This window comes from Drosophila montana, unplaced genomic scaffold, assembly GCF_035044405.1.
Source record: "Drosophila montana isolate Dmon_TW-CO22-7 unplaced genomic scaffold, ASM3504440v1 contig_2954_1, whole genome shotgun sequence".
Taxonomy (NCBI): domain Eukaryota; kingdom Metazoa; phylum Arthropoda; class Insecta; order Diptera; family Drosophilidae; genus Drosophila; species Drosophila montana.
In genome coordinates, this window is record NW_026997829.1 from 83,794 (window position 1) to 110,101 (window position 26,308).

The 26,308-nt window shown below is 41.8% G+C and overlaps 3 protein-coding genes across 10 annotated transcripts; 1 reads left to right on the forward strand and 2 right to left on the reverse strand.

Moving 5' to 3' along the window:
* The first annotated feature begins 31 nt into the window (after positions 1–31).
* Nup93-1 (Nucleoporin 93kD-1) lies at positions 32–3,613 on the forward strand. The gene is made up of 5 exons (XM_064684684.1): positions 32–290; positions 368–548; positions 953–1,801; positions 1,868–2,496; positions 2,660–3,613. Exons 1-5 carry the CDS (start codon positions 130–132, stop codon positions 3,396–3,398), a joined length of 2,559 nt encoding a protein of 852 aa, XP_064540754.1. The 5' UTR covers positions 32–129; the 3' UTR covers positions 3,399–3,613.
* jub (LIM domain-containing protein jub) lies at positions 3,549–7,692 on the reverse strand. Of its 2 annotated transcripts, none has more exons than XM_064684680.1 (6): positions 6,085–7,692; positions 5,465–5,605; positions 4,980–5,149; positions 4,841–4,930; positions 4,594–4,759; positions 3,549–3,965 (listed from the first exon to the last, which is right to left on the reverse strand). In XM_064684680.1, exons 1-6 carry the CDS (start codon positions 7,406–7,408, stop codon positions 3,718–3,720), a joined length of 2,139 nt encoding a protein of 712 aa, XP_064540750.1. In that variant the 5' UTR covers positions 7,409–7,692; the 3' UTR covers positions 3,549–3,717. The 2 variants fall into 2 exon arrangements, with proteins under 2 accessions (XP_064540750.1, XP_064540752.1); XM_064684682.1 differs by having other exon boundaries at positions 4,841–4,903; positions 6,085–7,690.
* A 369-nt stretch (positions 7,693–8,061) lies between these two features.
* AMPdeam (AMP deaminase) lies at positions 8,062–25,225 on the reverse strand. 7 transcript variants are annotated; one of them, XM_064684677.1, is made up of 11 exons: positions 24,755–25,225; positions 15,299–15,443; positions 12,846–13,171; positions 12,168–12,203; positions 10,846–10,964; positions 10,688–10,782; positions 9,855–10,311; positions 9,235–9,689; positions 8,871–9,165; positions 8,690–8,800; positions 8,062–8,631 (listed from the first exon to the last, which is right to left on the reverse strand). In XM_064684677.1, exons 1-11 carry the CDS (start codon positions 24,879–24,881, stop codon positions 8,458–8,460), a joined length of 2,340 nt encoding a protein of 779 aa, XP_064540747.1. In that variant the 5' UTR covers positions 24,882–25,225; the 3' UTR covers positions 8,062–8,457. The 7 variants fall into 7 exon arrangements, with proteins under 7 accessions (XP_064540747.1, XP_064540744.1, XP_064540743.1 ...); XM_064684674.1 differs by lacking the exon at positions 24,755–25,225 and adding an exon at positions 18,235–18,713 and having other exon boundaries at positions 9,235–9,686; XM_064684673.1 differs by lacking the exon at positions 24,755–25,225 and adding an exon at positions 18,235–18,711.
* Positions 25,226–26,308: the final 1,083 nt, after the last annotated feature.

Below are 26,308 nucleotides of genomic sequence, written 5' to 3' on the forward strand. Positions count from 1 at the left end.
CTCTCTGAACGCTATGCCGGCTATCGTTTTATCGTAACAAATTCGTTCGGCTGGCGTGCGGCAGCACGATACTAACTCAGCTTACTTTTTGAATATTTGTTTTGTAAATATATAAAATTGTTTTAAGTAATGGATCTAAACGAGCTGTTACAACAGGCACAACGCCTCTCAAATGAAACCCAAATGGACACGGAAATGCCGCGCGTGGAGCGCACTCTATCGCAAGTGCTCCAAGCCACACAGGAGCTGCATGCTCGCGTCACACAAGCCGGCACAAACGATCTGCAGGCGTAAGTTGTATATTCAATTATTAAATGAATTATAATGCGAACCGCACATACATATCACCATATCACTTCCTTTGCAGTCACATTCTGCTTGGATCTAGAGGCGTGGATCTGCCAAAGCTAACACAAAAACTCGAATCACTAAGCGCGCGTCAATCTTTCGAGCCTCTCAATCCCATCGCCGACACCGATGTCGAGGGCTATTTGAAGAACGAGCGCGAGAATGCTATAATCGCTGTTATTGAGGAGACCAACAGAAATGTAAGCCTGACGATTGTATTTCAATATTTAACAGTTTCAATTTCAATATAGGCTATTATATATAATAGCCGAGCCGAGTTTATATTTTCAAGGTCTAGACTGTTTACGATATGCCTTTGCCTCTACGACGCTCAGTTCTCTCACTTACAATGCCTGTTGCTTGCTCTCTTACTAAAAGGAGATGGCGAGCAAGTAAAACAGAGATGAGTGGGTGATAGAGAGGGAGAGCGCAGTTGCAAGGGGTAAAGACTGACTCAAGCGCTCTCTTTTGAAAAGTCGCCTTTCTATGCGATTTTCATGCATTCATATTACTTCTATATTTATTTATAAAATCGTTTTTATAGATCGCTTCCAAATGCTATGTTGTTTTTATATATTCATTGTTTTACTTGCATTTCGAACAGATATTCAAATCGGTCGAGCGCAACAAAATGCGCTGCATTTTTGCCGAGTGGGGTGAGGAAAAGGAACGTCTGCTTAATGCACTAGTTGGACCCAATCAGGATGACTTTCCCGAGGTGCACCGCCACATGGTGCCCACTGTACTGCCACAGTCAGCGCTGCCGCGCTCTCGCCTCAATCGCGTCGAGGCAATGTATGCCCAGGAGATCAAACTCTACAATCAAGTGCACAACCAGGGCACCCAACGCCCCAATTTGCTTGTGCAGTTCACGCAAGTGGTCAAGGAACAACAGAACACGTTTGACAATCAGATCCACGAGATGTGGAGCGTGCTGAGCTATATGGCCAATGTTACACCGCTGTCGCGCAGCGCAGATCCCATCAAGTCCCGCCAGACCGGCGCACCGTTTGTGCAGCAGGCACTCGGCTATTTGGAGCAGTGCTACAAGCAATACATGAACACGGTCATCCAAAAGAATCGTCTTGTGGGCATGCGCGGCGGCATACCCAATGTCTATAACACGGTCTGCTCGTATGTGGCCATCACGTTTCAGATGCCGCAATCCCTGATTGGCCTGCTCGATGTCTCCGCTGGGCGACCGCTGTGGCCCCTCGTCTACTACAGTCTGCGCAGCGGCGATCTTGGCGCTGGTGTACAGTTCCTCAAGGAGGGCGGCGTTTGTGTCGATTTGCTGAAGCTGCTGCAGCACAAGCATCAGATTAAACAACAGCAGCAGCAACAACAGTATCAACTGGGCGACCAGGAGCGCCCCAATGCCAAGCTGGAGGGGCAGCTCAAGCTCGAGTACAATAATAAGCTACGCGTCTGTACCGATCCGTTTAAGAAGGCGGTAAGCTATATTGGGGCATCCGGCAGTCGAGCATTGTTTTGTTAATTGCATCTTTATTTCGCCTAGGTCTATGCCATCGTCTTGGCGTGTGATCCGCACGAGCCGCACCAGGAGGTGGTGCGCACCATTGATGACTTCCTCTGGATGCAGCTATCCGTGCTCTGCACCGATGAGCGTCCCGACTATAACATCGAACGTCTTAGCTACGGCGGCCTACAGTCGCTCATACTGGAAAAGTATGGCGAGAATTATTTCAATGCGCGCGAAAAGACTCCACTGTATTTCCAGGTGCTTGTGCTCACCGGCCAATTTGAGGCGGCCATTGAGTTTCTGGCCCGCACCGATGCGAATCGTCCGCACGCCGTCCACATGGCCATTGCTCTCAACGAGCTGAACATGCTCGGCACGCCCAGCGACGTTCAGAAGCCGCTGCTATCCGCCGAGCCGACTGATCCCCCACCGATGCGTCGCCTCAACCTGGCGCGCCTCATCATTATGTACACGAAGTGCTTCGAGCAAACCGACACCGTCGAGGCCCTGCAATATTATTACTTGTTGCGCCACTTCAAGGCCACAGATGGACGCAATCTGATGATGACCTGCTTCTGCGATATGCTTGTCGAGAACTGTGATGATAATATGTTACTATTGATTTTTGGGGAGCCCGATCCGAATGATCCATGGCGTTATATTGGGTAAGCATGCGTTTGGTTCATTTTCAAGTTGTATACCATGTAGATATCTCCGATCTCGATCTTTGGTCTGTCTGAGCTCCGGGATTCCAATATTGATTCGATTATAAGAGCTAAAGAAATACTTGTTCTAATCTGCAAACTGCTTTTCCCGTTTCTATTGCAGCGGCATCTTTGCCCAGTTTCCCAACATGGAGCACGACAAATACACGCTGGCCGGCATGGTGGGCGATGAGCTATCGGACCGCACCAAGTTTGAGGCTGCCATACGTCTGTACTTTATTGGCGGCCAGATGGACAAGGCTTTGCGTTTGCTATGCTCGCTTCTGACGCAGGTGGTGCATCAGCCGACGCGTCAGGGCAGCATCCGGGAGCAGCTGACGGCGGTCTCGGAGCGCATGAATCAATCGCTTGCCCGTCGCAAAATGGACGTGGATGAGCATGTGATGCGCACATACACAATGCTGTCGCAGCTATTGAAGTTCTTTGACTATTATCATGCCGGCGAATCCCGTCTGGCCGTTGAGATATTGACCAAGAATCGCATAACGCCCAACACCTCTGCCGAGGTGGACGAATGCGTTAGCAGTCTGAAGCTGGTGGGTTCCGATATCATTAAGGTGCTGCCCGATGTGCTGCTGGCCGCCATGGATCTCATCTATGCGGAATACCTGGAGGTGAAGGCCAGCGCTGGCGGCTCTGGTGGTGGCAGCAGCAGCGGCGTCGCTGCCGCCGCCAGCGCACCGGATGACACCGCCGGCCAGGCTGGCGATGGCAAGGAGGAGCTCCTCATGCATTTACGTGGACGTGCCAAGGCTCTGACCAATATGGCAGCCACACTCCCATATCGGATGCCCTCGGACACCAACAATCGCCTGGTGCAGCTGGAGATATTGATGCATTAGGCTCCATCAACGCGATGGTGGGCAGGGCGGGCGGTTAAATAACCGTCATCTACAGCGGGGGGGAGGCGCAACACATGAAGTATTCTTCACTGGCTGCCAACAACGCCGTCGAGGGGAATCTGTGTTCTTAACTGGTTTTTCTTTTGTACGTTTGTATTTATGGAATTTAGTTTTTGTTTATTTGAGAATATATCGGTTATTTGAAAAAATGGAAATGTCTTGTTTTCCTTTCTGTTTGGATATATTGTATATTGTATATTTATTTTTTGTGCGTACAATTGCATATCATCAGTCGAATGAGGGGGGAGGCATCATCAGCTCAGCCCATATACTGGTAGGAGGCGCAGACGGGCTCCTGGTGGCGCGTGTGCGGCGAGGATTGCAATGCGAGACGCTGCAGATGGCAGCCGCGGCAGAGCAGTCGCCCATCCAGCGGATAGCAGCGTTTGTCCGGCTCATCGGTCAGCTGCATGCCGCACTCCTCGCATATATAGCAATCCACATGGAAATCCTTGTCCATGGACACAACGCGCACGGTCTCATCGGTGCCCTCGACGGGCGTAATGCCTGCAGGCGATGCAAATAAAAAACAAACAGTTCAGTTTTCACACGAAATGTCTTGCGCATAGAGGAGGCATATTAGCTGTGGAGTCGATCCAGCCATGTCCGTCTGTCCTTCCGTCTGTTTCTATGCGAACTAGTATCTCAGTTTTAAGCCTATCGTCTTAATAAAATATCAACAGCCAAGTTGCTAAAGCCATGTCCGTCGGTTCGCCTGTTTGCTTCAATGCAAACTAGCTTCTCAGTTAAAAAAACGTTCCATTGAATCCGTCGGATCGGACCACCACATCATAGAGCTGCCCTTATAACTGATCGGTCGGAAATAAAGTTCTTATATAAAGTACTTTTTAGTTTTTGGAGATATCTTATCCACACTGGACATTTGCCAGTTTAATTGGGCGAAAGCCTTTCCACATCGGACTACCATATCAGATAGCTGCCATATCAATTATCGGTATAAAATTGATAGCTAAACTAAACTCGGCATTAAAGAGCTTCACTCTTTTAACATATCAGACAACCACTTCATATGGCTACCATAGGAACAATATAATGCTTTCCTATACAAGTATTTCTAAGCTACACGTGTTTTTAGACTTCGGCGTGCCGAAGATAGGCGTTCTTTCTTGCGCACCTTTGCCACAGCTGGCGCATTTGGGCGCGAACATGCGATGGTAATCGTTGACGCAGTAAATCTTGTGATCCACATCCACGGTGAAGGGCACGCCGTCGAGGCACTCGTTGCAGATGCAGCAGCGAAAGCAGCCCGGATGATATGACTTGCCCATGGCCTGCAGTATCTGTAACCCACAAAAGACAGCGTGAGCAGGAGAGAGATAGAGAGATAGAGAGAGAGAGAGAGAGGGAGACAGAGTACGCACCATTTCCATGATCAGGTGGCCACAAATGGCGCACTTTTCAGCTGTTTGCTGAAAGCCCGAATACTGTAAGAGAGATCGAGACAGAGAGAGCTGGAGTAAGTGAGTTGGATATCGCATAGAAGAAAATTCTGGCACTTACCATGTAGTCCTCCTCGCAGTAGACACGCCCGTGCACATTGTAGAAGGCCTTGCCGCGCAACGCCCGTCCGCAGGAGCAGCAAATGAAGCAATTTGTGTGATATAAATTGCCCATCGCCTGGCAGGCCTGCCCGGCGCCCTTCACCTTCTCGCCGCAGGTGTGACAAATGCCTGAAATGGATGCACACCAAATTGAAGCTTAATTATTTGGTTAAATGGAGAATCGCAAACCGTTTCCTCCCAACTCAAGTTTGCACTCAGTTTGACAGGGTTACGAAAAAATCACTTAAGCTTGCAAAATGAGCGGAACTTTAGTATGAAACTTAAACTTAGAAAAACATTTAAGTTATTTATAGAGCTCTAAAGCTTCTTACAGGGCATCTACCCATAATCGAATTATTAAAATAACAATCATTTTTAGCTGCACATTAGCCACAGTTTCTATCGACATAGGCACAAATTAGTTATGGGCTTTGGAGTACGTACCGAAGTACTCGCCATGCTCCTCGCTCTGCTCGATCTCCTCCTCCAGTTGGCGCGTCAGTTCCTCGATTTTGCGCTGCGCCTCTGTCGGACCAGCCGGACGCGGCGGTGTCACGCTATACGGCAGTAAATTCTTTGTCAGACCTGTTTTGGGCGAGTTACAATACAAATTTAGTATGTGCATCAGTTAGAGTTAGAGGGGCGGGTTAAAGGGCGAGTGTATGAATAAGATGAAGCGCATACCTCGTTTGGGCCGCAAAGCGGCTGTGAAAGCATTTTGGGAATGGGCAAAGTAGAGGGATTAGTAATTGATTGTTGATATACATTATATAGATACTAAAATCAAATAATAAGTTGCATAGCCAGTAAAACGTTTACGAACGCGACACAAAGAAGAATTATAAAAAATTCAACGCGCTCTCGACAGTTTACGAATGCTGCACAAAGTAGAAATGATGAATAAAAAATGCTCTCACTTTCGAGTAAAAGAGAGTTTAGAGCTAGCCTGGCAAACAAAGAGAGTTGCTTGCGGCACGTTCACGAATACGAAACAAAGACGCGAAAAAATAGGCTGATAAGAATTAGTCAAGTACATATATGCATAGTTAAAATTTGTCGCCTACCTGTGCTGCTCTGCGAGGGCGTTGGCGATGTCGCCACCGCAAGTGGCGCTGTTGTTGCAATGGGCGTGGCACGCAGCTGAAGGGGCTGCATTTGCGCCGCGGCCGCCGTAGTTGCCGTTGTCGTTTGCACTGTCGCCAACGTGGACGTTGCCAGCGGCGGCGGCGGCAACGGCGGCTGCGGACTGGCCGCATTGAGTCGCCCATTGTTGGGACTGCGACTCTTGGCGGTGCTGTTGTTGTTGCGGTGCAGATTGGCGGTCATGCAAACATAGTCGGAGCTATTGATGTCCTCAATGTAGTTGGGATTGACGGACACATTGATGCCCACCTGCTGCTTGATGGGCGTGTGCTGCTGCAGCTGCAGCTTGGCCAGCGGCTGAGGCACCGGCGAGCCCAACGGGCTCAGGTGGCTGGGCAGCGACAGATTCCGATAGCGCTGCGTGGGTGAGCCTAGGCTGGCGGCAGCAGCGGCGGTCGAAGAGCTGTTGCTGCTGCTGCTGCGCTGATGCAGCGGCGACGCGAACAGCATGGCATTTAGCTCCATTTGGTTGGCTGCCGGCATGGGCATGGGCATGGGCGTGGGCGTGGCCATCTCTGTATGCTGATACATGGTGGCCGTGGCCGGCGATGCCTGCGGCTGTGCTCGCTGTCCGGAATGCGGTATAATATTTTCATAGATGGGTGCCACGGCGGACAGCTCCTCGATGGGAGTGTGATTGTGATTGTGCTTGGGCGCCGCCTCCGGCACGGGCGTATGCGCAAAACGGCCGCCTCCAATGGGCTGCATCAGCAGATAATCGTTCAACATGACGCTCTGCCGACTGGCGGGACTCTGAGGCTGTGCACGTCGCTGATTCGTATCGAATTGGCCATAAAACTCAAGATTCTCGTAAACCGGCGAGTGCTTCTGCGGCACAATGCGCTGCCCCAGCACCTGAGCTGTGGGCGCATAAATCAGCGGTGACTGTTGACTGTTGCTGCCGCCATTGCCGTTGCCCATCATGATGGGTTCCATGCCGGGCTTAGGCGTTGCGGTTGCGTACTTCGAAGCGGCGATTATGTTGCCGCGCTCATACAATTTGTAATCCTCGCTGCAGGGCAGGCGCGGTTGTTGCTGCTGCTGCTGCTGCTGCTGATGTTGTTGTTGTTGTTGTTGTTGCTGCGGCTGCTGTGGGGCATCGTGCATAAAATTTTCAATGGCGCCGGGCGAGCGCTGATAGTTGCCGCCAATGTGCAACCGCTGCATTAGCGTCTCGTAATCCGAATCGCCGACACTCCCCCCCACCGCGCTGGTGGCATTTCGATGCGTTCGCTGGGTGGTCATTATGCACACAGATATCTATACATATGCATACACATACACACACACATAGGTATGAGTCGACAGAGCGTTGAGCGATGACTTGTTTCGCTCTGTGAATAAAGCCCTTTTCACGTTTTCTTAGCAATTCGGTGTCTTTTTCGACACGGCCAATTTAGTGCGTTTTATCAGCTTTGTGACAGCATCATTTTTTTTTTGTTCAGTTTTTTCGTATGTTTAATTTTGTGGAAAACAAAGACAAGTTGCAGCGGAGAATCTCTCGGCCACAATAACACACAAATGTATATGTATTAAGGAGTATTGTTGATGGTGTATCGATATATCGATATTAGAATTTTAAGTGCAGCCTAAAGTATCGATAGGTGTCAGGGCGTATTCGCAAGTACCGGTTTTTTTTTTTTTTAAAAAATGGAAATAAGTTGATATGCCGAAGAATATTGGCTAAACTTAAATATGAGTAAGCGTTTTTTGTTGTCATAAATAATGGTAATTAATAAAAACCTGTTGTGAACAAGTAAAAGATAAAGGCTATGGTAACGCTGTGCAGTTGAACAAACAACGCTTTCTGAACGCTTGCTAGGTGGCGCCAGTGGTATTTGAATTAGCCGGCAAATTCAAATGCGTTTTCTGTTTCTGTAAGGAATAAATAGCTTACATTTATTAGCAATTCGCAACTTGGTTTATTTAGAGTTTACAATTCACATAAGTTTAATTTTTAAAATATATATTTAATTTTCGTCTACTTCGATTTCAAAGCAAAGAATCTACCTAAAATGGATATTTATATGGATGCTGCAAATTGCTGTCATCTCTGCTGCCAGCCAGCCAATGCGCCCTGTATATACGTTTGTTACATCTACTCATGCAAGTATGTAGAATATTGGTCTGTCGGGGTAATATAATTGATTAGTTGAGAAAAACATTCACATCGAAGTACGCAAATGTGTATAGGTACAAATATATGTAAATGTATATAAGAAGCAAGTATCTAAATTGCATATATAATTTTGTTTGATATTTTATAAATCGACTGCCTTTTCTCTGTTGATGCTTTATTCGCACTCCTTCAGGTGGCAAGTCTGATTCACTTTGAATATATTTGAGAGCTCATCCAGTAAGGTCTCATAGCGATAGGCCACGCGTATCTCTGGCACATTAGTGCGAGTTATATCGTTGCCATTGATGCCATCCTCAAAGTAGTTGGGTCCCAGCCATTGCTGCTTGATCTGTTGCGAAACGGATACATTAAAACTCTCAAATAGAAACCTTTTGAAATTCACTTACGTTATGTGGAAAGCCGCTCATGATGACGCTGTTGCGTGCCAGCTCGCACATATCGCAGGAGCTGAGCTTCCACACCTGCGCCGCAATGCTGTACTCTTCCATAAGCGGTTCCTAAACCACCAGAGAAATGTGGGAAACAAGTTGACGATATATTGATTACTCAAATAGTCACTCCACTTACCTTGGTAAAGTGAAACTGTAGCGGATCATCGGTGGACAATGAGATAATTAGTCCACGAGCCAGATATTCGGGCAACGGATTCCGATGATAGTTGAGAAACAGCGAATTATTCGACAGCGGCGACATGGCAATACCTATCTGGGTTAGATAGTATAGATACTGCAGCACTGGCACCTTGCGCAGCAGCAGACCGTGCGAAATGTTCTCGGCCATCAAGAAGCCACAGACCAGATGCTGCACTGGCCCAGCTTCGCCGCAATGGGGGCGCAGCACAAATGTGTTCATTCCACGCTGCCTGTGTTTGCGTTGAGGGGGATTAAAGATAAATATAGATCGATTTATGTATCAGGAAATATTTACTCACTTTCTAAATTTATTGAGCACCGTCATATTGGCATACATATAGTATATATAGTAGGCATACGGCGGATTATCCTCGTATGTCCATTCTTCGGGTCGTGGCACATCGCTATCAAAGAGCGGATTCTCTGGCTTCGACTCGTCATCCACAGAATCGAAACCAATCACATAGGTCAAGAAGCGATGCAAGTTGGGATTCTCGCTTGGCTTATTCGTTGCCTCGAACAAGGGTAGAAAAATGTTATTGATAATCTCCTGGAATGACGTCATCATCTTGTTGGACTTGAATATATCGAAGAGCCTCGGTATTTGTATTAACCAGCGTATATTCGAGCTGTAGACATTATTGTCGATGGCCCATTTGGCTAGTTTATTCCACTCATCGGGCGACTTGCCGTAGATGGAGAGACGAAGTTCTGCATTTTGATACTTGGATTCCTCCAGATCAAAGGCCACCTCCTTAAGGAGTAAAGGGAATTTGAGTAAGGATAGAACTTTATATATACATTTTTAAACCAGTTCGAAGCCCAAAAGCAAACCAAGCAACAGGCGAACCGACATCTGAAACCTGAATCGACCCACTGACATGGCTTTTTGGGGTTCGCAGACCTGGCTTTGACTTACCTTTATAATTTGTGCAAAGTATTTGCCATTCAAATAATTGTCCGTCTTGAGGAAGACTTCCCGGAGACGCGATTCACCAATGGGATTATATTTGGAATTGAATTTATCAAAACGATGGAACGTATTACGATCGGCATGGACATCCAGCATATCAACGGTCAGATCGTATGTGGTCAGGTTCATCGATTGGAACACCTGGGCCAATGTCATCGGCTGTCCATTTGTGTGGGTGACCACCTCGCTGGCATTATTCTTCAGCGTCTTCTTGATGAAGCGCAGCAAATGCTTTTGATTCATACAAGAGGCTGCATGTATATGGGTATCCACTTTTCTAGTGTTGTAAAAGTCACGATGCGGCACCGCCTTCTGGGCGGCCAGCTCGCGCAGCTCATTGAGCAGCACATGCATCTGGTACTTGGAGGACAAATAGCAAAGGCGACGATAGCAAAATGATTTTCTAAAAAATAGGAAAAATAACAGAAATTTTATTAATGTGTAATAACATGTACATAGTATGTATATACACCAGGCTTTGCCGCCCGGGAACTTCTAAATCCACTCAGCGTAGTGGATTTTTCGCAATCAGTGAATCACGTTGAATATAAATGAGCAATTTTTTACCCATTCATTTAAAATATATAACTTTGTAGCCAGAATTGAAGTTCGATCGGACTTAACTAGGATTTCTGCCCATTTACCTCTTGGGCCCTAATTTCCATGCAAGGCGGTGGATTTGCGAAAGGCGCGAAACATGTTTAAATGAATTTTCATAAAGATCTTTGAACATAGTAAGTATAAAGCTGATCGGATAGATATATGTATAATATACTTACAATGGTCCATCGGCAATCATATTACACATGACCTGCATGTCATTCACGAACTGGTTCATATCCGGATACGTAAACTGCAGCTCGCTGGTGCACTCCTGAAAAATGGAAATATATGCTTAGTATATGAATGAATCCTTTTTGGCATTTCGCCAGCTTACCTTATCATTGTAAATGTGAAAGACGCCATTCACTGGCTTGATAAAATAATCTTCATCGGGCTCGAATTCCACATCCCAGGCATTTATCGATTTTAGGGGCGATGATATCGAATGGAGCTCTGCACGTTTGGGTGTCAAGTTATATGAGTGTGTTATGCAATAAGAAATATGTATATGTATGCATATACATACATATGTTGGTGGGGGTATATTGGCATTAAAATTGATTATCAGCGGCAGTGTTGGTAAATGTTATACAAACTATTTAAAACTAAATTAACGGTACTTTTTTTTTCTGCAATTACGCTACACACAAACGTACAAAGTGTTGTTGTAGTTGTGTTCGTGTGCGTGAAGAACAGGGTTGTCAGCTGTTATATTTTTTTTTTTAAAGTGGAAAGTACAATTATTGCTTTTAAAAAGTTTTTAAGGTTTTAAGTGTGAAAGCTTGCATATAAAGTAACTTTTCAGCTAACTGTTTGATAAGTTTTAATAATGTGAAAGTTTGTATATAAATTAATTGTTCAGTAAAGTTTACTCAGTTTGGCGACCTTAAAGGTCATTGCGGGTTATGATATAGGACATTCATATAAAAATTTTAATTTAAAATATAATGAAAAATAGCAGGTTGATTTAAAAATACAGCTTCGTAAGTACAAACAAATACATGTAGGTTATTATATGGCGTCTACCCTGTTCACGTATATTCACAGGGAAATAACATATTTAACTTTGTACTAAAGTGTTTCAGGTGAGGTGTTCAAAACAGTCTTAAAGGTGGGTTAAACGAGGCGAAATTACATATATATGTATGTATGTACTCTACTGCAGGAAGGCAGAAGATAAAGTGCGTGCAAGGCGGAGAGCGAGTGAGAGCTGTTAGCAAAGTAATAACTGTTAACAAATGCAAAACACATTGGACAGAGAGAGAGAGAGCGAGAGAGAGAGAGAGAGCGCGACACAAAATTGAGTGCAAATAACAATAAAAGACAAAGCATTGCAAATATTTAAGCACAGCTTGTGTCTATAACAAAGGCTAAATGCTACGGCACGCGGGTGTTACTAAAGAGAGCGGGCAAACACACTGAACAGAAACAAAAACAGACAGAGAGAGAGGGAGAGCGGAAGAGCACAAACAAAAGAGCGTAAAGCGGCTCAACAAATGAATGAGTGTGTAAATATTGGATCAGTCAACAAATAAAAGCAAAATAATACGGGTTGCTTGTGTGTGTGAGCGAGAGAGAGAGAGAGAGAGATAGACAGAGAGAGGGGGAGAGCAGGAAGGCAACAAAGGAACACGGAGACAGCCGCGGCCGAATTACCTGTATAGCTCGCCATACTTTGTTTGCGAATTATGTCTATAAAAAATGAAATAAAAATAATATATAGAAAACTTTATACAAAAATGATAAAAAAAAACGAAATGAAAATACACAGAGCATAAGAGAAAAAAAATATAGGAATAAAAAAACAATACAAACAAGACACCTGAGCGTAGAGAGTGGGTCGGTCTTAAGAAATCATACATATATGTAGATATGTAAATGGTCAACTTACTAAACGCAATAGAAGACATGACACGAATAATATAGCTGCAACTAGCGAGCAAGATATACATACAAAAAGAAAGAGACGCATATGTATATGAGTATATATACCATTGTATTTATATCAAAAAGAAATATATAGAGAGAGAGAGAGGGGGAGAGAGAATGAGAGAGGGGTAGGTTGCAAGGTAGTTCTAGCTGTAAATAAGAGAGTAAACAGCTTAACGCGTTCCTAGCGCATGTTAAAATTTATCTATGTACATAAAATGAACGATAAAAACTATCGATTGTATTATACATCGCATACACAGCAAACATTGGTATATACTTCATGGTGCTATACAACACTGGCAAAACTCTCTACCAAGTACATGGAATGCCAGTACATAGACGCGATAGCCGCTTTCTCGACGGGACCAACTGATATCAGCGACGCCTGAGATTTGGACTTACCTGAAACCGATTTAACAGGCAGATCATTGTATCGATCCTTGAGACGCACCGTCTTGAGGAAGCGTGCCGTGGTCGTTGGAAACGATTGATCTGATATTTCCATATAATGGGAGCGTAACTTTAGCGCCTCGATAAGCAGGGTCGATGCGCGCTCCAGATCCTCGAGCGGCACACCGCTGGTATCCTCGCCCGACACGGACACACGCTGAAAGGTTATGTCCGCTTCGGTTAGACGCTTTTCTGCAGACACGTGACCTTCGGACTCGGAACTGCTGTGATTTCGTGGACTGGATGTTATGGTCACCGCACGCTGACCTGTCGATTGCCTATGGAAGGGCGGAAGACAGAGAGAGAGAGAGAGAGAGAGAGAGGGAGAGAAAGTGTGAAAAATGCAATTCAGGAGTTTGGTTAATGGTTCGCCGGCAAGAATGCACCATTGTTCCTCCTCCGGCTGGTACTCGTAATGGCGGCAGAAGCTATAGCTATCATCCGCGAACGACATGTTGCACCTGAGCAATGAGCTCAGCGAATGGGCCAACGTCCGGATGGCGTTTCGGGTCAAGTTAACAGTGGCCCAATGATCGATTGAGCGATTAATTTATGGAGCCAGCACTCGATTATTTACAATTGGGCACGCGATGGCAACCCAGGCGGCAGCCAGGGTTGGAAGGCGTCCCGTACCCGCTGGTCGCCTCTGCGTTATTTGCCAAAAATTATGAATACCCCCTCCCTCCTCCCACCCCTGACTAGGCTAAGAGGTTGTCCTGCTCCAAGGAACATTAATCATTTTGTTGGCTTCCTGAGGTCATGTACGACATTAAAGCTGATAGCCCTAATCTGTGATAAAAGACAATCGACAAACTTCAACTGGCAGTGCGAAGTTCGAAACTTTTGACGCTTTGGCGTGTCACACGAACAAAACCAATGACTGGATGATTGCGAGTTCGCAATGTCAGCGTAGGTCGTTGGGACAACGCGACAGCTAGCTAGAACCCTGAACCCGGCGCCTACAACCCTACGCAAACCGCACTCGCGATGTTAACCGGGTTAAGGGGTTAAGCGGCACCCGGATACGCGTCCGACTTTTGCGCTTTCTTGCAGCGATGCGCTGGTGTGCGCGCCCTCCAAGTTATATGGATGCACAAATTGTACTAAAAGTGACGGCATCCAAAATTCAAATTGTCGTACCTTCACACTGTGGGCCCAACTGCTCGGCTCTCCGGCTCTCCGGCTGCCCGGCTGTCCGGCTGCCCGCTGGTGGTGGTGGTGGTTGTGATGGGTTTGGTGGTGGTTTCATCATTATGTCATAAGCCGCGTTCGCGACGCGCTCGTGTTGCTGGCCAGCACCTAATGCAGTCCCATTCAAAATCAAAACGTGTTCAACCTTGTTTTCGTCTATGCTTTGCCCACACCTGTTTGGCCCACATGACCCGCTCGCAGCACCTCAGCTCTAGCCCCTAGCCGCTATCCCCTATCCCCGATTTTCTATTCCCAATGCACTAACCAACCCTGTTGCCCATGACCAAGTGCTCGTCTAGCCGCTAGGATTAGTGATGGTCCCCCAAAACAATGTGAACTTGATAAGTGCTCTTCTACCTGACGGAAGATTAAATACCCTACCGGACAGTTCAATATACGACGTATAGTTATCTGATATAACGGAGGTTCCTATAAGCTGTTAAGCGAACCTTTTGAATAGCACGGTTAACTATATATAGATTAGGCTAAGGCAACAGGAGGATTCGAACCCCGAACGAGGCTAAGACAATAAATGGATTCGAGCCCCGCCTAAATAGATGGTCCACTACGACAACACATATTCCGATGACTGCAAGCAGCATATGTATATCAAATTGCAACTTGGCTCAAAATGAGTTCATAAATAAACAAGTTTTTCATACAACTCAAATTTTGAGACTTGGTTCCTATAGCAGATATTTGATATAGTAATTTGAATCCCTATCAATCTTTGTCTAGCTTGCATGGGAACAGGCTGGACTGACATTATGAACTCCTAGATGTGTAACAAAATTCATGAGATATTTAAAATAACCGCTGCAAGGGGTTTTAATTAAAAAGCATGTGGTTTTTGTCGTTGTTTCTGTACGATGCTATATATACTTAGAAAGGGTAGTGGGAATGGCTGGATTAGCAAATAGACCCGGGAAACCTAGAAAACTTTTGGCACATCGGTAAGCTACGTTATAATTGAACTATATCTTACTCCATGTGCTCTTTATGAGGTCTATAATACGTTCTAGATATATGTGTTTCCTAGTGCGAACTCTATTTTAACTCTATTCGACTTTTATCTCAACTTTCTGTTGACAGGTTAATATTTATTTGATTTATGCCTCCTACTATAATCTCATTACTCCATCAGGCTAAGATTAATACACTTATAATGTTCCAAATTCTTTCCAATAATTAGTTATACTTAAGATTGTACTTACTTTTCATTGAGTATGCGCTGTATTTGTAATTTCTTCTCAATCTGTTCAATGGGAAACTGAGGCACTTCATATGGAGCCGAAATCTCATTAGTTAGCTCATTATCAGCATCGGTCTTATCATTATCAACTGGATCGGTTAAATCGCCTGTAATATAGAATAAATTGACATTTAATTGATGCCAAATAAATATTGTTTTTCTACATATATGTATATATTTGTATGTGTGGATTGCACTTAAGTTCTATATGGGTGTATATTTTTTTATAGATTTGTTTTGTCAACCTACAAATCGGCGCTATCGTCTCAAGCTCTGGGTCAATGGTTTTATTATTGATGCCCGCCGGATCCATGACATTGCCCCCAAAGAGCTTGACATCGACGCGCAGACGATGTGCACTGTCCATTCGATTGAAGTTCATGCCTGGGCTGACTGTACCCGGTGGTGTCAAAGGGATGGCTCCTTAAAGCCTATTCGAAGTACCCGCTCGGGCTGTGGAGCACACTTGTAGCCTGGACGAGCGCTGGCGCTTTAATGACTCGAGACCTGAAACTGAACTGCGACGACTACGAGTCGCGGCAATACCTGGAGAGCCAATTGAGACACGCTGCTCCGAGCGGCCGGCTCAGTTGTTGTTGCTGTTTTCCTTTTTTGTTTTTGTTTTTGTTTTTGTTTTTTCAAAAAAAAAACAACACAATTTACGAGTCTGAGATGCACGATTATACAAATTTTTGAAAACGAATCGACTGCAGAGTCAGCCCGAAAACAACAAGTGCGAAAGGCAGCTCAAATAGCTGGCGGCGATAGCGTGAATCAAATAACAAATTCACAATGAATCTTCAATACACTGCCAAAAACAAAGTGTGCTCTGTGCTATGCACTGCTCAAAATTGGTTGTGAATTATTGTGCAATTGGGAAAAGTGCTTACATCTGATCTTTATTAATTATGAATCTCTGTATCTATGTTTTTGCATCTAGTATATCTAAATCTGTTTTGGGCTTGTTTTGAACCAAATCGCTTTGAGTCTGGAATTCTAATTTAAATTCTACTTTGAGTCTTGCCTGAAACCAAACTAGTTACACAGCAAAACAGCTGATCTGAAATTGGTGTGATTCAAAATAAGAACTTTTCGAGGAATACCCAAATTTAGTGTATGCCAATTTTGGGCAGAGCTCAAATGTAGCCCGATATTTCGATATGAAAATAATACGATAGGCAATATTTTCAGTAGAACGGGCAATAATAATAATAAATTTAAACATAAATTGTTTCATTAAAATGTTCAATGTATACGAAAGATCAAGGTGATTCGAATAGTAAATAGAATTTATTGGGGCTGTTTCCATTTACTGTGCGAGCCAGTTAGATATATACTGTTACATATTTATTTTATATATTTCTATTAATATTTTATTTATAAATATTTGTATATATGGTGTTGATTAGCCTTAGAAACCCATTAAATCTGGTCATGTCTGTCTATCAGGTTCGTTAATCGATCACAGATCAAGTTTCTGTCATATCAGATTTCATTTTTATAATTAAACAATATATTTATAAAATTCGAAATATATATAACTATATATTTATAATTAAATATAAATATAATTATACAGCACAGAAATGCATTTAGGATATATATTCAGCTGGCATTACAAATCACACGAGAAAGTAATGCGACCCCTCAGTAAAGTGTAGAGAAAGCGAGCATAGACTGTTTACATATTGGAAATCAATAGCAGTCCAGACGTGCCCAAAACAACCCACACACTGGCGGCATCCCGCTGCTTCAGATTATGACCATGGAGATGGAGATGGTGTCACCTCGAGTTAAGCCGAGTTGAGCCGAGTCGAGGTGATAGTTGCTCGGGAGATGAGAGATGACATGCATCAACTTTCTTGTTCGCTCTTTGAGCTGAGCGCTACACATTCTACACTGGACTAGATGGTCATTGTGTTTACAAATTGACAAGTTTTTAAATTATTCGAATTTGAGATAGCGAATCTATATACGTATATAGTATGCAGTAGGCTCTCGATTAAAATAATCTATGCAATTAGTATTGCGCATATATTAAAATCTATTTTTAATTATTTACTTTTCCTAAAGAACTTTCGAAAAAGGAGCTTTTAGATTTCCTGGGAATAAGGTCTGTTATAAAGAGTTCTACTCTGCGAAAGTTGACTGTATACAGCTTATGGCAGAAGATCATGGCGAGTTAAAGTAGAAAAGAGTAGAGAGGTAACAGGCTCTAAACCCGATTCCAAAGGCTTGAAATCGTATTCTTAATGGTGAATATTAAGAAAATACAATAAATCTACTATCAATCATAAATTACACTGTTGTTTTGTTAATAGATTGACTAATGAGATTAATTAATTATATGACAAGTTTGCTAAAGATTTTTGTAAAAATAGAATAAAAATAATAACTGAACTTAGATCTTGGCCGATTGTGCCTTTGACACCTAAATGATGAAGAGCTGAAAGTGCGCGCTGTGCCAATCAATAGCTTCAAATATTTACAAAGGGCTTCGAAATATTTTCTTCAAAGTGTTACACATTTCGTGACAAAATGATAATACCCCAAATGAGAGCATATTCGATTGAATAACTTCAAATTTAAATGATTCAAAATGAAATGCATGAAATGCGTTATAATTCCCAACCTGTGGACTCGCTGAGCGAAACTCAGTTGAACAAGTTCGAATTGCTTGTAGTGCAGTGTTGCATATGCACCGTTATCAAACGGGTGTTGCTGCTGCTCTGCGTATGTATGTATGTGTGTGTGCGTGTGTGAAAATTTCTTGTTGCTGCAGGGTGTGCACGTCGTGCGAGCAAGTGGCAGAAACAAAAAACATAAATAAATACATAAATACCAAACCAGAGCAGAGTTTGTGTTTTGGTTTCTTGCATTGAGTTTGGTCACACTTACAATTACATTTGAGCGCCACCGGCTGGTTGGGCCTCATCTTATTGATTTTGGAGAGCTTGGTGGACATCGGCGGGTGGAATGCAATGGGGCTATCGGCATGCGACACCCCAGCTGCTGCTGCAGCACCTGTCGCAGCTGGAGATGTTAGCTTGGTGCGATGCGGCAGAGTGGCAATCGCATCCTTGCTGGGATCGGTCAGCACATCGTCAAGGGAATCGGTGTCCGGGTCATTTTGGTCAGCATCGTCCGTATTGCTTATAATGCCGCGATAGGCCATTTTGTTCTATAGCAAACTCTTGCCACAGATCACACAACGCCAGCAGTGCAGCACTTTAACGGTTAATGCCTTGTCTCTCGGATGGCGACAGATTTTGTGGCGCCTCCGTTAATATGCAGCGTGCCCCCAACCGCTTTGGAAGCTTCTGTTACGTTACAGAGAATTTGGCTAGCATTTACACAGGTTTTCAATGTTTCGTCCAAAAAATAAGAAAAATTTTATGTAATAAATTTGATTTTGCTTTTTCTCTCACACACACACTCACACTCTGCCTCTCTCTCTCACTCTCTTTTTCTAACCCTCTGGCAACTCTCGAAGTTTTGGTTGACCGGTTAAGGTTTACGTTATCGATTTATATGTATATGGTCATATATCAGTGAGCCGATTTCTGTTTTTCTAATTCCGTTTCTGTTTTGTGCTTTGGGCCGCAACGCAATATGCACATCTACGCGCTAATTTTTACTGCGAATACGTTCATTGTTTTCGCCCCTGTCAAATGTGTGGCAGTTGTCGTTCACTGCCAGATGTTTTCATCCAAAGTTTATACATCGGCTAAAGTTAGCTATTTGGCAATTGAGAGCCAAGTGCAATGCGGAGCTTTCGCTCATTAGACGTTTAGTCGTGCGCCCTCTCAGCGCTCTCTGCGATTCTCAGCAGAAAAGCTTACGCTAAAATTGTTAAATGCATCTTATTTGTTGGATCAACAGAGTGTGTATATATTTAAATTTGTATATATGTACATATATGCAGGTATATATATGTTTGTATATTGGGGTTATCCAGCAGAGAAAAGCGGTACCAAGAAATCGCTGGTCGTGCGCAATATGTTGCTCTACAAGTACTTTTGTGGGGCATATTAGTTCAGTTAAAGCTTGAAATGAATCACGTTATCTGGAGTTTTAATGGCTAAATAAAGCTAAGGATATGTTGTGGATACGCGACACACACAGCATATATATGAGCTATAAATCGACAATTTTACAATTTTTAATTTTTTAATCACATATGCGGGTCACTTTGTTAAAGTTTAAGAAATTCGTAATTAAATAAAACAAAATCGATATCAGCATCAATCTAAAGTTTTTTTTTGAAATGTATCGATAACAAATCGTCACTTATTTATCGGGAAAGCAATCACAATGCCCATAAGCTATATAGAATCGGGATGTTTAAACATCTCAAAAGATTATAATTCATTGTTATCATTAAAGATATCGATAAGCAATCTTATCTATCGATTCTAGAACATATCAAAACAAGATTGAGGTCGCAGATATCGATAAGCTATCAATCATATCAATTATAGAACATATTAACTAGATTGCATCCTTGAAATGGCCAGTTTTAAATAACTGCTAGATAGCTGATGTACAGCTACTTTAGCTACTGGATCCCAAGAGTTGTACGACGAAGAGCTTATATCTAGTGTTTCGAGTGCTGGTAATTTTCCCTTACAAATTGGCGAGGGTCTTGCCGTCGTCGGCCTGATTACGGCATCGGGGCACTTAGCGGCACTCGTCTGGCAATCAATGCTAATGGCCCAAACAACACTGACGTCCATTGTGGTGGGAGCTGGGCGTATGGCGACGGTGCCCGGCAGTCAAATTTGTAAATGACAACAAGTCTATCAAAATTAGCATATAAATGACAAAAAGCAGCCGACTGTGCTACACCATATTGTGCTTTAAATGATCGCTCTATAAGTTAAACAAATATGCAGTTGAATTTGCAAGTAATCGCAGTTTATTCGCCCCCTTCCGCCATCAATGGCGTATAAAAGGATTATTCTGTTGGATAAGAGACTCAATTAAACTACTGTCAAGGGCGTGAGAAGAATGTTAATCAAATCTGATTGGCAAAGAAAAACAAGGTTATGAATTCCTGTGAAATGTAAACATCTTTACAATTCTTACGACAATAAGCAAGTGTTCTTGTCGAGAGTATCCGACTAATGTATACCCCATATAAACAGCAGCTGAACTTCTTCCGTCCCTTAGCTCTACAATTGTGAATACATTCTTGAGTAACGCAGGTGCTTATACTCCGATCTATATTTTATATTCAGCTCTAAGATATGGCAACAAAAGTGTGTATATGCCGATAGAAACGGGCGAGTTATCCAAAAGCTCAACTATTCCTTTTGCCTCTTTACTTTATAAGAGCCTACATACCAAATTTGGAATTTCTAGCTCCAATACGCATCGATGTATGCCCAAAATAATCGATATTTATCGATAACAAGCCTAATTTGCAGTCTCTAGCTCTAATTCTCTGAGATCTACGCAGTCAGAGGATCTCATAAGTCAGTTAAACTCTGTTAGAGGTGAATTGAGTTGTAAGCAATTCACATTTACGTTTCTCTCAAGCCATTTATTTAAAAGTCAGGGTTTCTCAACCATAACGAAGATATCTATATATATCTATAGATATACATATGAAATAGTCCATTCGTTAATGTGTTGTTGCTGTCGTTGTTGTTGCCGTGTTTATTTTTGGCTGCAAATATTTTGGCTTTTGTTGTTGATTTTATTGACCGAATTGTGCGCTTATTAATTGCTGCGTTTTGTTTTGTATTTTCTTCGACTTCTGGCTATTTCGGGCACTTTGCCATTTGGCCATTGCCCGTCTTTCAATTGATTTTTACAAAAGTGTTAACCGACACAAATTGCGACGGCCCCTGCGACCGGCCACTCGCTACTCGCCACTCGCGACCATTGCATAATGCCCAGAAGGGTTTTTTCTCCGGTTGCCCAGATTTATGAGTATATATTAAATGGAGCTTTTGCCCAAACGAATACGCGAAGTAAACTGATTTTCATTTCGAGCGGTTCGCAAACTTGGAGTCAAGAGCACACGGCAAAAACAAAACATACGACAGATACAAATCGGAAAATATATAGTATATATATATATATGTATATATATGCATACAAAGTTGACTCGACTACAACGAAGCCGAGATACTCTAGAAGCTTGGTAAATGAAGAGTTCTCTTTGGGTTGCAGAAAATTAAATACCCTTTTCGATTTCGATTTTCGACCAATTGTTTCTATGGCAGACTTATAAATATAATCAACTAGTAAAAGTTTTTGGCAAAATGGGAATCGGGAAATCAACTCACATAAAAATAGCAATAAATTAATGAAAAAACTTATGATAACCAAGTTTGATTAAAAATAAGAATCTTCAGATATGTGCATTTTTCACTAAGCTTTTATCTAAAGTTATTTATCTAAATTATTAATTAATTTTCATATAAAATATTCCAGGAATAACATAAATATTGCCTATAACAAATATTAAATTTTGAATAGGGCATATTGTATTGATGACAATGTATTTTATTTTTGGCAATTAAAGGTTTTGCCATATTAAAATCAACTCAAAATAGTTTTCGAGCGATTGTGTCAGCTTTTTCTTATAGTATTCCGATTTCGTGCTCAAAAGGATACGACTTTCTTGTACTCTATAGAGATAAGGGTATTTTCGAGAGTAAAGCGATATTCAAATGAAGTATTATTAGCGTGACTTATAGCCGTTATATTTTTTGGCAAAGAGTAAGAGGGAGAGAGAAAGAGTAGATAGAGTGCAACTAAAACAAATTACATATGTAGAAGCTTAGGCAAAAGCTGAGTCAAAACAAAAAAAAGAGAGCAAAGCAAAAGCAAAAGCAATATGTGTGCCGACTTTTGACTGTTTGCTATTGTTTCTTATTTTCTCATTGTTCCTTTTGCTGTTGTTGTTCTAATTGAAACCCTGACCTATGCCTAGACAAAAGCCAAACGGACTGTTCTACAAAAGTTCCCAGACGAAACGAACTACTCGTGTGTTATACTCGATTTACTCGATATCAATGACCGTTCGAAAAAAAGCTCTATTATAACGAAATGGCAATGCGTGGGCAGATACTATATCATATTCGCGTAAATTTGTGTGATTCATAGACTCATCGGGTTAATTCCGTGCAAAAATATAAATACTCATACTATATATGTATGTACATACTATATGCATGTGTGAGCCGATTTTATAGCTAAATGATTTGCGAATTCAATAAATTTTTTCGAAAATCTCCCAAAAACAATGTTGTTTACGTTGTGTTCTCAACGCAATATTGCGCAGTATGCAAATGTAAACTGTAAAATTGCCCATTTTTATTACTTAAAATCGAATTGCCGTTTTTTTTTAACCGCTTTTAATTACTTTTTGTAATAATTTATGTCCCAAAATTGCTTAAATGTTGTTAAGATTAAAGACGCATGGCTAGCATGTGCGTTGTTTGAGAAGTATTTTTCGACTTCGAGCCTATAAAGTGAATATATGATATAATAATAATAATAATGTATACATAATATACCTACAGTATACATATTATAAGGCTTTTAAAGGTTAAACGTCGTTTTGGTGCAGGCTAAGATCGGGTGAGGGGTATATTGCATCTTGGGCAATACAAACATAACTGTTCAAACCGCTAACTACTTACAAACGAGCTGCTTTGTAAGTACGTTTGTCATGCATGAAATTTGTTAAAGATTCTTTCTTGTCTTTTTGTTTGTCCGTGCTCTGTTCTCGTAGTTTCTATGGGCTGAATGTGAGTGTTTATATATATATATATATATTTTTCTAATATATTGGATTATAATACACACACATACTTGATTTTGATGTGTTTATGTGTGTGTGTGTGTGTGTTTATTAAAATGATTACCAGCTGTTACAATTGCCGGGCCATTGTGAAAGCGTCTGCATAATGTGCTTGGTAGCAATAATGTTGGCCTGCTATTCATGCGGCTTATTTATAGCGCCGGCGAAGAGCTAATGATAAGCTCCACGTCAGTGAAATTTAGAGGGGCTGATAACAGGCCACATAAACACATTTGAATATACACATATACTTATATTCTTGTTTATTTTCGTTGATTAGCTGCGGCTGGGTTCGAGTTTAACCCTTTTTTCTTCTTTTTTTTTGGTTGAGTTTCTATCTTGCATCCCGAAAATGGAGTCGTAATAACAATTTTCCCAGCTGGCTGCACTTTTATTTCGCATTTTTAATGAAGCTTATGCCCTAGATAAGATTGTAAAGCTATGCAAAATATACTATAAAGCTGACTAAAGGCAAACAGTCGAGCTGCTGCATACAGAACTTTACATGCACATATATGTATATAAATATATATATGTATATGTATCTGTGCTTACATATATGTATGTATATGCATTCGTACAGTTGCGTATGCGTGCACATTGGCATCCAATTTTCTAAATGGCTTTGCCCTGTATGCTTCTGACAGTTTGTCGACGTTGTTGTTGGTCTTTGGTTTTTTTCCTACACTTAACTTGTTTGCTACAGAATTTGTCCGAACGAATTCAACCCGACTCCGAGTGTACCTGGTAAATATTTGATGTAGCCGAAAAACGCCATTGGCAGTGGATAAAAGGAGGAGCACTTGCGTCTATTTGGACCTCTTACATACTAAAAACTTTAGAAATCCCGACCAATATTTATATAGTACAGCTCTATAGTAGAAAATGTAATATGTACAATCATTTCTTTATAGATGCCGTGCAGCTGCTTCAATCATAAAACTTGTACTTGAAACCTGGCATAGATAGGACGCTAGAAATTTTCTATATTATCAAATCTAATGACTCATTGTTTATAAATGTAAGAAATACCAAGAGACCTTTATACTATACTATGAATAAATGTTCTTAATTATCACAGAATAATCTCTTTTTTTTTAAGGAATGGAGAACTCGAATTTTTAGAAATTATAATATAAGGAATATAAACTTTCGTTTGGTGCTGATTAGTTTTTCGATTTCGTTATTACGAAACTCAATTTGCTTTTACTGTCAGTTCAAGGAAACAGTTACTGCAACGGTAACTAACGGTAATCACACAACGTTGCCACTCTGCAGTCAGATTGAGTGAGTGAAGTATACTCAGGATACGAGTACCATGCAACAAGCACAATGTGTTTTAGCTGACGGCTAAGGGCATAAATAATTGCGTACGCCACACAAGTACAGTTAAATGCGCTGGTTTCTTTTTCGCCGTCGCACCTCTTTTTTCGCTCGTTAGGCAACTCCGAATGCATACACTTTGCATGTATGTATATGTATGTATTTATTCTTTATGTTGCCTGTCAATGACCAGCAATTATGGCTCACACACGCACACACATGCACATCTGGTTGTGTGCGCGTGTGTGTGTGTGTGTAACTGTAAACTTCACTCACCTCCTTTGCGCTTGTCAATGCGCCTTAGACTCAGGCCCATGTCCGGGTCCATGTCCATTTCAACATCTGTGTCAAATCCAAAGCTGCGGTAGCCCTTGGCACTTAATGCATCCTCATAGCTTTGCATGCCGATGTACTCCTCGCACACGCACACGCACACTCACTCCCTCTCTCACACACGCCGGTTACGCCTGTTCTCTGTGCAGTGCCTATGGGCTTTTATTTTGTGCGTTTGTGAAATGCCTTGAACTTGATGCAGCAGCTTTTGCGTTTGTGGTGTCGTCACCTTTGGCTTGTTTTTCAGCCTCTTTTGCCCCCCTGCTTCTGGTTTTCGTTTTTCTGTTGCAATTTCGTGTCAAATTGCAAACGTTGCGACGCTTAATGTTTGCTTTGGCTTTATTTGCATACAAATTGTAGGCGCATATGTAAATACAAGACTTTCTCACTCATAAACCACGGAAAAAAATCAAATCACACGCCACAACGCAAAAAAAAAAACAATAACAATAATACTGCTTTGTAATGTGCGAAATCAAATGCGGAACTTTTTATGCCTCTCTAAACGCTACAAACTTATTTTGCGACTGAAACTGCCAGAACTGCTTTTGTGCATTGCGCAGCGCAGATAATTTCAATGTGTCAAGCGTTGCCACCTGCTGGTTTAACGGCGTTGCCGATATTCGTGAAATAGTTGGCACAGCTCGATGAGCCAAAACAGCTGTTTTTGCTGGTGATGGTGACACCGATAGTATCGATTGTTGTGAGTGCGATTCTTGCAAATAACTGTAGATGGCGCTGTGGACACTAAGAAACAAAAACAAAAAATGTAATGAGACTTCGTTTTTTTTTTTTTTTGTAATTTAGTTTATTTTGGGTTTTTGTTTCTTATTATTTTTGTGGCTTCATTTTGGTTTTGTTTTAAATTTAATGCATAAAAATTGTGGTGTTGTTTAAAATTAAACCAATAAACATTTCACTTTATTAGTTTAATACAAATAATTTCACTTGTTCACGACAAATAGTTATTCAGTTTTTGGTATCTTTCAGATTTGAAATTGCAAAGTTTTATATTTGTTGCTGTTCCTTCGACAGTTTTTATTTTCTTGTTACATGTATTTTTTTTGTTAATATTATTACTTTTTTTTTTTTATTTTCTTTGTATTATCATTTAATTTTGTATATAAGGAAACGCAAAACATCTCTAAACAAGTATATAGTTCTGTTTGATTTGTTGTTTGTCGTTTGTTTCTTGTTTGGAACGGCTTTATTGAACTTTTTGTTGTTGTTTGGATTCTTTGTTTGTTTGTTTGTTTGTTTGTTTTTGTGTTGCATATAAGTACATTTGTTTGTTTTTGTTGCATTTAAAACATTAAATCTTTGGCAGGCATTGCATTTCGTAGTTTTGTAAAAGTTTCGTAAAACGATTGAAACCAAATCAAAACCCAACTTATTATATAAAAACAAAAAACAATCATTTATGTTTAATACATTTATATTTTGAGTTTTCTTCTGCTTTGTTTCTGTTTTTTGTTTTTTGTTTTTCTCATTGTTTTT